Source organism: Sciurus carolinensis, chromosome 8, assembly GCF_902686445.1.
Source record: "Sciurus carolinensis chromosome 8, mSciCar1.2, whole genome shotgun sequence".
Classification (NCBI taxonomy): domain Eukaryota; kingdom Metazoa; phylum Chordata; class Mammalia; order Rodentia; family Sciuridae; genus Sciurus; species Sciurus carolinensis.
Genome location: NC_062220.1, coordinates 134,452,308 through 134,464,719, shown reverse-complemented (window position 1 = coordinate 134,464,719; position 12,412 = coordinate 134,452,308). Strand labels below are relative to the sequence as shown.

Genomic DNA, 12,412 nt, shown 5'->3' with positions numbered 1-12,412 from the left:
TTCTCTAGTCCTTCCTTCAATTTACCATCCTTCCTTGTTTTTCTGTTAGGGTCTCCTGTTAGATCACGTCCTTCTCATTTTTCCTATTTTATAAAAAAATTAATTACAGGATTATACCTTCAGTTTTACTCGTCACGAAGTGATATAGTCACTCCCGTGGATATAAGCTATTTCTTCTCAACCTAACCCCCAAACAAGTTTTACTGGAAATTTTCACGCTGCTATTAATGCTCTGTACTATTTTCAGTTTATGGGTCAAAGTGCATTTTACAAAGAACAGTTTGTTTCTCTGCTCTTTTTAGAAGGTGTCCCTGCACACTAGATGGAGTCCTTACTATCAAGAGAGAGCTGCTCCGTAACTGGATAGTATTATCACTGTAGACCATTAAACATTAGCTGAACTTTGAAATGTTTCCAGGTGAAACTAACACAAGGGTTCAAATTCATTTCTCTTTTCTGAAGGACAAACCTCTTTAAAGTATAAGGAATAAGAACAGAAGACATTTCAAGATAAAACATGGACAGCAACTCCAAAAAGGCACTTAATACTCTAATGAAAATGAATGATTTATTTTATCATACTACCATGTTATTTATTTATTTATTTATTTATTTAATTTTTTTGGTGCTGGGGATTGAACCCAGGGCTTTGTGCTCGCAAGGCAAGCACTCTACCAACTGAGCCACCTCCCCAGCCCCTATTTATTTATTTTTTGGGGTGCTGGGGATGGTACCCAGGCAGGGTCTTGAGCAGGCTGAGTACTGAGCCATACTCCAGCCCTGCTGGTATATTTTTTCTTAAATTGTCTTACTTCTTGTCAAAGGCAAGGAAAGACGTAGTTTGGAATGTATGCATAAACTTCACGTCTTCATGTTTTACCTTCCTGACACACATCTTTGGGGAAAAAATAATTCTAGTCAATAGAAAGGATATCATTTAGCCCTTTCCAACTTCATTTTATTTATTTTTAAAAATTTATTTATTTTTATTTTTACAGACTGCATTTTGATTCATTGTACACAAATGGGGTACAACTTTTCATTTTTATGGCTGTACACAATGTAGATTCACACCATTCATGTGCTCATACATGTACATAGGGTGATGATGTCTGTCTCAGTCCACTACCCCCACCCCTTGCTTTATTCATTTATTTCAGGTAAATGTCACAGTAGTACCTATTCCCAGGTAACAAGTTTGGGATATGCTCATCCAGATCCCAGTTTTTCTTATTTTAGTATTTTTTTTTTTTTTTTTTTTTCGGGTGCTGGGGATTGAACCCAGGGCCTTGTGTTTGCAAGGCAAGCACTCTACCGACTGAGCTATCTCCCCAGCCCCTAGTATTCCTTCTTTAACAGAACTCCCAAAGCTGAGGCCGGACACGAACTAAGGCTACCATGACACATTTAAATAACCGAGGCAAGCACTGGTGTACCGCCAGTAAGGTAGTCTCAGGACAGTCATTTCCCGAAACCAGGAGCTCTAGGGATAAAACAGAATGGAGCCAAGAAACGTTTCCCAGCTGCACTGGGGGGTGGGTCCTGTGACGAGGACTGGCTCTGCTGCCCACCGGATCACAAGTGGCACAAGCACGTGACAGTCAAATGACAAAGCTCACCACGCTGTCACTGTACATCAATTCCAGAAGACACATTTTGCTTTTGGACCCTTTCCACGATTTGGATAATTACCTTCTTAAACTCAGAATATCACTTCCCCCTTCCATTCATCAAAACCCAACTTTCTAAGTTGCAAATTGTCTTCTTGGGCGCGCTGGGAGAGGCTCAGTTTTATCCATGCTCAAGGTAGATAGTTGAATTTAAATAAAAGTATAACCAGATGTTTCATTTGTGAAATTTAACATGAAATATATTAAAATATGTTAATTACATTATGTATGCCTGTGTGTTTTAAGTTTACACTGTATATCTAAACAATATGCTACTTGGTTAACAGAATTTTTTTTTTAAAGCCATTAATTTTATCATGCTTTATGGTTTACAAAGTGCTTTCATATGTAATTTATATAATTTGCCTCTTTAATTTTTATAAGGCCTAGGATTTTAACTGAGGTCCTATGATTCTTGAATTGCTTGAGGGAATTCACATTACCATGGAAGAAAAAGAATGATTATTTTCTGTTATGAAGTAATGGAAGGAATCAGTCTCCCAAAAGTCAAAGCAAGTGAGAGGGTTAAGTCTAAATTACGATTTTAATGTCTTGAACTAGGAAAAAGTGCCGGGCCCGGTGGTGCACGCCTGTAATCCCAGCGGCTTGGGAGGCTTAGGCAGGAGGATCATGAGGTCAAAGCTAGCATCAGCAAAAGTGAGGCCCTAAGCAACTCAGTGAGACCCTGTCTCTAAATACAATACAAAACAGGGTTGGGGATGTGGCTTGATGGTTGAGTGCCCCTGAGTTCAATTACCGGTACCAAAAAAAAAAAAAAAAAAAAAAAAAGAAGAAGTTAGAGATGTACTGACTAGTTTTCACAATGGTAGCCTCAATCATGTGAAAACACAAATGGGTAGTGCCATCATGGAATACCCAGCGGGTCCTTAACTTATGCAACTGACCTTGAACAAATGACTTGACCCCTTGAGGTCTTTGTGTGTACAGAGGAACTAGGATGATCTTCCTCAGGTTGGAGGACCAGATGAGTTGACCCATGTTTACGTGCCTGGCAAGGTGTCCCAACACACAGGAAAGGTTCACTGCGTGTTGGTTCCTTCTCTTCCTGCTAGGCTAAGAAGTGTGACTATTATTCCTCTGCTCACCATGCCTGGCGATGGGGTCACAGATGAGAGTAAGTGGGTCCAAGAGCAAGCACATGTTTAACAATAAATCTCTCCCTGTACTCAGTCGGCGGGCTGTTGAGAATAAATCTGGGGTAGAGGTGCAGCTAGTGGAGAGCACCTGCTCAGCACGTGTGGGGCGAGTTCAACGCTCAGCACCAAAACCAAACCAAACACCAAACACCATAAAACAAAAAACAAAACCAAAAGCACGTGTAATTTCTTTTCTTTGGGGGGCTGGGGATCAAACCTAGGACTTAAAGCATGCTAAGTACACACACTACTTAGTGATCTACATCCCCAGCCCTTGCATGATTTCTGAATCTTAATTTTTACCTATTTCATACACCTGGGATGTGTTAAAAAAAAAAAAAAAGCAAATGATAAATAATGATCCATAAGGAGGACTGAAACTTAAAAAAAAAGTTTATATAGTTGTCCAGTGCTACCTTACTTGATTCCAGCAAAATTTGGAGCTAAAATAAACCATTTTATACAAAACATAGAATGTGCCTACTATGAACAAAACACTGTCCTAGAAGGCTAATAAGCAACTTACTGAGCATAAAACAAGAGCACGGTGGCTGATAATGTCACCCTCTTAAGAGATCAAAGCCAATTTACAAGATTAATTATTTGTAAGAATCAAAATGATGCATATGATAAAAGTGGCCACCTCAGCACTTAGCACAAATGAAATTTATGGCAAGTTCTTAAAAAGAATACAATGAGTCACATTTTGGCATTAGAGATGTGACATTCTCCTCTTTAGAACACCTAAGGAAAGGGTGCTTTAAGTTCTTACTGAAAGGAATGACTGATACCAGGCTATTCTGTCTTGTAATAGAGGATATTATACGAATAACTCAGCAATGCATGCTTTAAAATCCAAATTCTCATTGGACAGCCGGGCGGTAAGAGGCCTCATTCATTCATTCAGCACATGTTTATTGAGAGACCCTGACCATGTGGGCTGGGCACAGTGAAAAATGGTATCGGCAGTGACCTCAGAGTTGAGAATTCAAGAATAAGGAGGGAGATATGCAATATTTTCCTAAGCATCCTCTGGCACATCATCCAGGAAGAGAACACAGTTTCAAGTATTTAAAAACAAAAGTGGGCTCATGAGAGGTGAAACAGTAGCATTTACTGTGGTAGCTCTAATATTTGTATTCTTATGTATCAAATGCATTAAAATATCCAATTTCACAATTATTTGAATAACTAGGCTATATTTTGAAAACTCCAAATGTATACCCCCTCTCTGAATCTAATAAAGTCAAGTAAAAGAATTTGCCTGGACTGAACAATAACCATTTCTCTATGCTTCTCTGGGAACTCCCTGATAAGAACTGAGCCTCTTATGAGTCTCTCCCTAACGTGTTCTATCACACCTGCACAGGGAGACCACTGCGGTCCACTGGGAATTCCTTTGTAAGGCCAACAACTCAACCGTCTGGTAGACCTATATGGTCTTGGTGTCCTTTACATTAACATCTACTATGGAAACTTCCAGGGACCCAGGGCACTACAACATTTTAAGAAGAGATGGCATCAGACATAGCAAGAGCTGAAAACATTCTCATGGGTCATTAATATAATTAGAACATTAGGCTCTCCATTCACCAATAATGAAAATTTAAGGAAGGCACATCTCAAAGGGCCAAGGAGACAGAATTGTGATCCTGAAGAACTATATAAACAGCTCTTTTCTCCAGATAACAAATCAGCTTAATATGAACTTTCTCGTAGAAGAAGGAAAAGGAAAGATAAAATGTAAAATTATGGCATGAAATGTCCTTCTTTTTCTTAACTCTCATAGTAAGGCCAATAATCTCTCTGCCTTTTGAAGATTATAATAAAAAATTACTATTCTAAAGTTTCCTCTGCTTTCCAGGTTGGTGGTCCTTCCTTGTCCTTTGTTATAAGTCAAAGTGTGCAGCAGTGCATGATAACCCCCAAATTTCAGTTTTAAGGTGCCCAAAGAGTAAAAACAGACAGCAGTGTGAGCTTGTCACTCATGGACTTCATACACTTGTGAATAAACTCATTCAGAAGCACAATAAGAAAGTACTAACGAGGGGAGACACCGTGAAGGTAGGCCTCTTTGGGGCTTATGTTGAAGAGGTAGCTTTCTAAAACAAATTTTAGGAACAGTATTTTTAAATTAATTTGCAAGTCAATGTAAAACACATTCTCATAATTTGTTCCTCATAACTAAAAAACTAACTTCTAAATTCTTTTTGCTTTTGGAACTCCCTGTGGCTTGATAGAACCTCTACTAGAAGAGGATAAAGAAAGAGTAAAACCCAAATTAATCCATACAGTATTGCTACCAACTACGAGGCGCGAGGCAAGGCTTCAACGACAACCTGATTATTCATTACACTGGACCTTCGTTTCCCCATGATCTTGCTCTTACTTTTAAGTTATTTATGCCATTTTAGTCCTTTTCATTTGAGCTGGGATCCATGAAAACACAAGAGGATTGATGACATTTTTTTAAAAACAAAGTATTTCTTTATGATATTTCAGTGTCCTGGCTTATATACACCTTTTGGAAGGAAACTTTAAAATACTATACAGGGTAGTAGAGTGGTATTCCTGATAACAGACATTAAAATAGCCACACCAATAGTCAGATTGTCCAAAATGACATGTGGAACCATACAACCCCATACCACTATTCCCTTCCATTAATTTATGTTTCTTCCTCAAAATGACTAGATACAAATGCCACTGAGCCCTGCTAAACTTTCATCAATCCCTATCATGACTCCCACGGCATCACATCGGAAGGGTGGCCACAGGAACACTTGCTTCAACAGCCCATCAGCTATTCTGTTTTTAACTTACACGAGGGCAGGGGCCCTTTAGCAAATCAAAACTCCATCCAAGACATGGAGCTGGGTAGCTCCCTGGATGTGGGTTATGAAGCCTGTAGGATTCCAAGGGGCTCCTGAGGACTCTGCCCCTGGCCTCAAGTGGCCTGGTGGGGAAGTGGCTTTTATCTTCCACAGAGAGGAAGACTGTGATGGCTGATGCACACACAGAGTGGCCCTGGTGAGTTCACAGATGCCAGCGTGAGATTATTCTGGCATGACTGTAGTAGTAGCTTCCAGGGAGGAGGAGAGTCATGAATATATGATGTGGGAATGAGGGTGTGGCACGTGGGAAAAGGAGAACCTGTCCCGGAGGGGGGATGCCACCTGGTGTAATGTCCGCTCCCCGTCAACCTGCTCATGGTGCCCTGATGCTGGGTGTCTGCTCACCGACCCTCCTCTCACTTCTACATGAGCAGGTCTGGGTAAAGATACAAGTCTCTCCAGTCTGTGGTAAGTAGCAATAGTTCCCTCAAACACCATATGCATTCTTTTGTCAGACATCATGGCAGGAAGATAATTATTATTTAATAATCCCATGATGCTTTATTTAGACTCAAAAGCACATTTCTGGGTGCTTCACAATCATTAGCAACTACATAGTGGACATTTTAAGATCTCCATTACACAGCAGAGCATTCCTTTAAAATGAAAAATTACCTTTCAAAGACCTTACAAGAAACTTCTCCATAAAGGAACTTAAGAGTGGGATTATTTATAAGCAGTCTAAATTAAATTGCTTGCTTTTAGACAGCAGCAGGCATAAGCAATAGGTAGGTGGTTTAACTTCCATTTTCCTTATATTTGGGTTTTTAAAGAGTATAATCCATCCTAAATTTCAAAGATAATCAGAACCTTGGAAGACTTGAGAAATAAAAGTAGAAACCAGGTTTGAAAAATAGGACAAGAAAAATGATCATTTCTGGGTCGGCCTCCGATGATGTCATCATAGGTTCTAAATGTAATAGCCAAGCAGTGTATACTAACTCTTTCTGCCCATGTGACCTCTAACATCAATTTGGGCAAAACAACTAATATTTCAATAATTTTTTGGCTGAGAAGTGAGATGAAGGAGGAAAAGATTAAAGAGAGTTTAGAATGCCAAGGATGAAACGATATCTGTGTGTGTGTGTGTGTGAGTGTGTGTGTGTGTGTGAGTGTGAGCGCGCACGCGCACGCGTGGGGGGCCGAGGGGAGGAGGCATGAAAACTAACTCTTCCAGCACACACCCCTTTTGCTACTACAAGGGCATCCAGCAATCACATTTGCAATAGTAAAAATGCTGAAGAATCCTACAGCCCCTTTTCTTCCACGATCAGCCCTATCCTCTCCTACAAAGCCCTTCTTGCTTTATTGGTGCCGGAAATTCTTCAGGGGTTAAATGGGGAAGTGCAGCCACTACCATTGTTGCAATAAATAAATGAATGAACCAGAACGAACCAGCAATCCATCCCTGGGTAGCAAGTATCTGATTTTTCTCCAATTAGAGACATCGGCCAGCAACCATATATTTTTAAAAATTGTCTTTTATCTTTTGATGTGTCTGTGTGTACATTATAGACACACATGCAATATACAAAAAGCACAGTGCCCTGCCATGCACACACATCAATACCCTTAAAAACATTTTTAGCATTATTTATTTCAATGAAAAGACAGAGCTTTTAAAAAATTAAACAGGCTAACAACTCATCTCAAAGGCCTTATATTTTGCATATACAGCATATACAAATACACACACACAATCACACACACACACACACACACACACACACAAAGGTTTTTTTTCCCCATGCCATAGACAATGCTAAAATATCTGATATCAGGTTGCTATGCCAACAGATTTTTTTCTAAAATGAATAAAATTATTAGGAGAGAGAAAACATTCTTGACTCCCTTCCTTCCATCCATGAAGCCGAGAGAGGCTCAGGGAGGGCGAGAGGCTGCCAGACGGGGAGGAGGGGAAGGAAGGGAAGGTGGGTAGAGGGGTGTTTGCTTACCAAAGATGCTGATTTGATCGTGGCGAAGCGCTCTCTGTTCCGGTAGTGGAGGGCCTGGCTCTGAACTGACTGGGTAGGCCGCGGCTCAGGCCTGGGATCGCCGTGGCCCGCCTCATCCCTTATGAATACATGATCCTGCAGAAATGGATGAAAACAAGGAGAAAGTCCAGCTGTGCTCTTTCCTCGCCGGCTGCCTCTCTCTCACCCCTCTTTCTGCACAAGCACTGCTGTTTGAAATGCATAGTTTAGCTCTCTGCTAGTCCCCGCAGCTCCCACGGTACAAAATGAATAAGCAACACATTGCAGCCTTCAGTTAGGAATGTCAGCTGATCGCTAGTGGGATGCCTTCTGAATCCCTGGCAGGCTTTTTCTTTACCTCCAGAATTACATATATGCAAAAGAAAAAAAGAATAGAAAAAACAATGCAATGTACAGACTTCTCAGAACAGTTTGCTTAAAACGCTGTAACCAAATAATTCCTTTAAAAATGTCATGTCCATGTCTAGCAAGGAGGATGCTGGTGGCTTTTAACATAAAAGCGAGCCTCCGCCTCATTCCCTTGAAAGATCTGCGTTCTCAGTTTAATTTTATTTGAGATCTGGTCGGTAGGATCATCGTTCTGCCTAGAACCAGTGGAGGCGTGTGCCGAACTGCCTCTCTATCTTGTGCTGGGAAGATTCGGCAGTCACTGAGGGATCCTGCTTTCCAGTCATGATCGTACACAGTTCTAGCACCTTCTCTCTACAGCTTCTGAAAGGATTTTTTTTTAGATTTAAAGAGACAGGCGTACAATTTCAGCCAAATGATACTTTCACAAATTCTCCCTCAACTCGGCATCAGTATGTCACCAGAGTGAGTAAAGCTGGAATTTAATGTCCTTGTCTGATTTAATCAAGCCTGTGCTTCTTGATAGGCAAAGATGATTAATCTTATTCTAATGCCCAGTGAAAAATCACATTCCCTGGAAGGATAATAATGGATGTTTCTTAAATGCAACTGAAATGACTTTTAAAGGGGAAAATGCTTTCAAAGGACAATGCTCCTCTCTATAAAAGATGAAGTGGTCAGTCAGCGAGTAGCTCTGACCCTCAGGAAAAAAAAGGTACTCTAGTAATTTACAGTTCAAAACCATGTACAACTGTGGGGGATTTTTAAATAGCAACATGTTCAAGATGGGGAAGGAGAAATTCATTCCTTACTTCCCTAGGGTTTCAGAAGAAACCATTTGCGAAGTCAGTTTTGCATTTTGCACACTATTACTCGAAATTTTTAATAATCACTCTTTCCTTCTTCAGAAAACAGGAACTAAAGAGGCTTAGAAAATACAAAATTTTATTATTGTCTAAAAATTTGAAAAGCCAAAACACATAGATTTCTCAGAGGAAATTAAATTGTACACCCAGATTTTTATGTAAAAGCCGAGTTCTAGATTAAACTTATCACTGGATTGATTTTCTTTTTCCTTTTATAAATTTAAAATGTTTTGATATATTGGGAAGGTATCTACCATTACATCTATTTTTAGACACTTTCTTTCATTTATGTATTATACTTAAAAAATGAAGAGATATTTAATAAACTTGCCATTGTGGGATGTTCTATAGCTGTGCTATTCGAAGAGATAGCCACTAGCCACATGTGGCTATTTTAATTAAAATTAATTAAATTAATTTAAAATTAATTAAAATGAAATAAAGCATAAAATTCAGTTCCTAAGTGAGACCAGCTACGTTTCAAGCATTCAGTAGCCAGAGTTAGTGGCCACCAGATTGGGCAGCACCAATATAGAACGTTTCCATCATTGTAGAAGTTCTACCAGACCATGCACAATAGGTTAAAAATGGAAACTTACAAGAAAGTGCTTGAGGGGGTCAGTTAAAATTACTCTGTATTACTTCCGGGAAATCTGAAATCATTTCACAGGGAATGAGGTATGTGATTGGGATTCATGAACCAGGTTTAAGGTTCTAAAGAGGAAGGCCCTGGGATCTGCTGCCATTTCATTACTGTACATTTATTCATAAATCATATTTATGTCCAAAATCGAACTTACTTAATATGACAGCCACAGAAAAGCTCACAGCTTTAAATGCCAGCAGTCACAAGAAAGAGAGGAGGCAGAGGCCTGTGGTTTGATATACAACCCCTTACCAAGTCATAGTTTTGGTGACTGTTAGTTGACTAACTTATTAAACACACTGATTATGAGGGAGACCTCAAATCTGCAGCAGCAGTTAAATTTCACACTGTAAAAACTTGGTTTATGAAGATAAACTAGTGACACTAGAATCCACTTCACTTACATCTCAGATCAAAAGAAAACTTGTTCATGACCAAATAAGTATAAATTGATTAGTTTGTTTTAATTCTGATAAAAATCAGTATTTTGAGGTTAGGACCCTGCTTAAATTAAAAGTTATGCTATATTTTCTAAGTTTATGAAACATAAAGAAATTGGAATATAGTGGAAAAGTTAAAATTCAAAATCACCTTGTTTTAGTTGACACATGGTTAATTAAATTACTCACTAAGATATATTTTACAAATAATGCTATTTTAGAATTAGTTTGAGGAATAGGTCCAAAATTTTAATCTACTTTAAATATCATAATTAATGAGAATGGTAAAATTCTTTGCTTCCTCCTAATCTTTTTTCTTTTATAAAAGAATTCTTAGTTTTCCAGGGCAATTTTCTAACAGAAATTAAAAGTCCTCAAATATTATACAAGAGACAATGAAATGGAGTAACATTTTAGCCTAACAGTAGATATCCATTTCAAGTCATTAGAAAATGTGTGTGTGTGTGTTGATTGCTGGGATCAATCCAGGGCCTTGAACTTGCTTTGCCACTGAGCTACATCCCCAGCCTTAGGTAATAGATTTGTAAAAATACTCAATTTCACTGTATAAAATACATTCAAAATTCTAAAGATAATGTAAGGAAGCAATTTTAAAAAGAGAGGAATGTGATTTGAGAAGGAAGCCCAAACAAATCAAATATTGGGCATACTGTCTGTTATACTGCTCCATAAGCAACAGTGTCTCTGAAAATGACCACTGTACTCAGTTCCCAGAATTTCCACATGGTACAATTTTTTTTGTTTTTTGGTACTGCAGATTGAACCAAGGGGTGCTCCACCACTGAGCTACAGCCTTAGCACTATGTCTTATTTTTAAATTTTGAGACAAAATTTCATTAAGTTGCCCAGGCTGGCCTTAGACTTGTATCCTCTTGCCTCATCCTCCAGAGGAGCTGGGATTATAGGTGTGTGACACTGTGTTTAGCTCTGAACTGCACACACTGTCGGATTAATAATGGAAAAGATCAATGTGCTATTTTATGCAGTTAGGCAGTATATGCAGATTATTTGCCAATGAAGAGGAGAGGGACAACATCAGCTTTGAAGATGAAGAACAAATACCATGTTCTACTTTACCAAGATCAAATACACGACTTGGTTATAATTCATCCTTAAAACATTACCATCCAGGAACCAACAAGATAGTTCCTTGAATTTCTAATATGATTAGGGACTTGCTTTAAGTAAATGTGTGCTAACCTGATAAATTCACAACACTCTTCCATTGTAAAACACAAATTTCCACAAATTGAATAAAATGTTGTAATGCTTGTTCAAAATCTTTTTAGTGAAAAGAATATTATGCAACATAGTGAAATATATGAACTAGGAGACATACACTGTCCTATCACAGACTGGACAGGGGGTTCTGCTTTTATTCAGAAGTTCCGCTAAGCACCTGACAGCACATATCGGACATGCAGATTCACGGCTCAGTCACCTGCCTAGAGTTTCCACTAACCGGAACTCGCCCTGGAAGCCAGTTCTGTGTTCTGGGTCTACCTTTACCACGATGCTCATCATACTTACTGGTCTGCCTGTGCAGAGAGCATGGGCTTTTTGAAGGCAGAGCAAATGTGATTTGAAAAAAATCTCAGCCTCCCCAGCACCTGGCACAGTGCTTGATACTTAGTAGGTATTCAGTAAATGTTTGCTGAATAAACAAGCTCAGAATATAGTTTTGAGGAGATTTTTGATAAAATGACATTTTCTTTTGGATTATTTAACAGAATTCAAATTTGTATTTCATAAAACCTGCCACTCTGAACTCTAAGAAAGTCGTAAAGTAGTTACACACACACACACACACACACACACACCTTTCCAGGGTAGGGGTGTGTGTGTCTAAAGATGGCTTTTATCCCATGATGTGAAGGCTTCTATAGACTTCCACACTTTTTCACGCTGTGTAGAAAGAAGGGACTGGTAGACCCACCAGCTCCCCTTTGTTTTCTCCATTTCAAAATTATCAGTGATGGTTGAAGCAGGTAGTTATCAGGACCTGGGGTTAGCCAGGGTGGGAAGATGACAGACCAGGAGCTGAGGACGAAGATGTGACCGCAGGGAGGGGTGGCTGCTCTGGACCTTCACATGTTCAATTACTTTTACTTTGCCAAAGGTGAGTTGAAGAGTCAAAAAAGTGGCCTCTCCTTTCAGCAAAATAACAGGAGAGGCCACCAGAGCAAGTGAAAATTAAAGCAGCATATCCTATCCCCCCAGGACACTTCTTTTTTTTTTTTTCCTCCCACAAAAATGGTGAAAGCTGTTTTTTTTTTTTTTTTTTTTTTTTTTTTTTTTAAAGAACTGGAGAGAAACAACTGAAAAGAATGCTTAAAAAATATTTTCCATAAGTAATTCCTATTTTAAAAAAAGGAC

At 39.0% G+C, this 12,412-nt stretch overlaps 1 protein-coding gene across 5 annotated transcripts in view; it reads right to left on the bottom strand.

Moving 5' to 3' along the window:
• Positions 1 to 12,412, bottom strand: part of Taok3 (TAO kinase 3) — a 170,605-nt gene that overhangs the window by 23,411 nt on the left and 134,782 nt on the right. For all 5 annotated transcript variants that reach the window (XM_047560814.1, XM_047560812.1, XM_047560815.1 and 2 more), the window contains one exon: positions 7,677 to 7,811. In XM_047560814.1, coding sequence (XP_047416770.1) covers positions 7,677 to 7,811 — 135 coding nt within the window. The remainder of the gene's footprint in view (positions 1 to 7,676; positions 7,812 to 12,412) is intronic.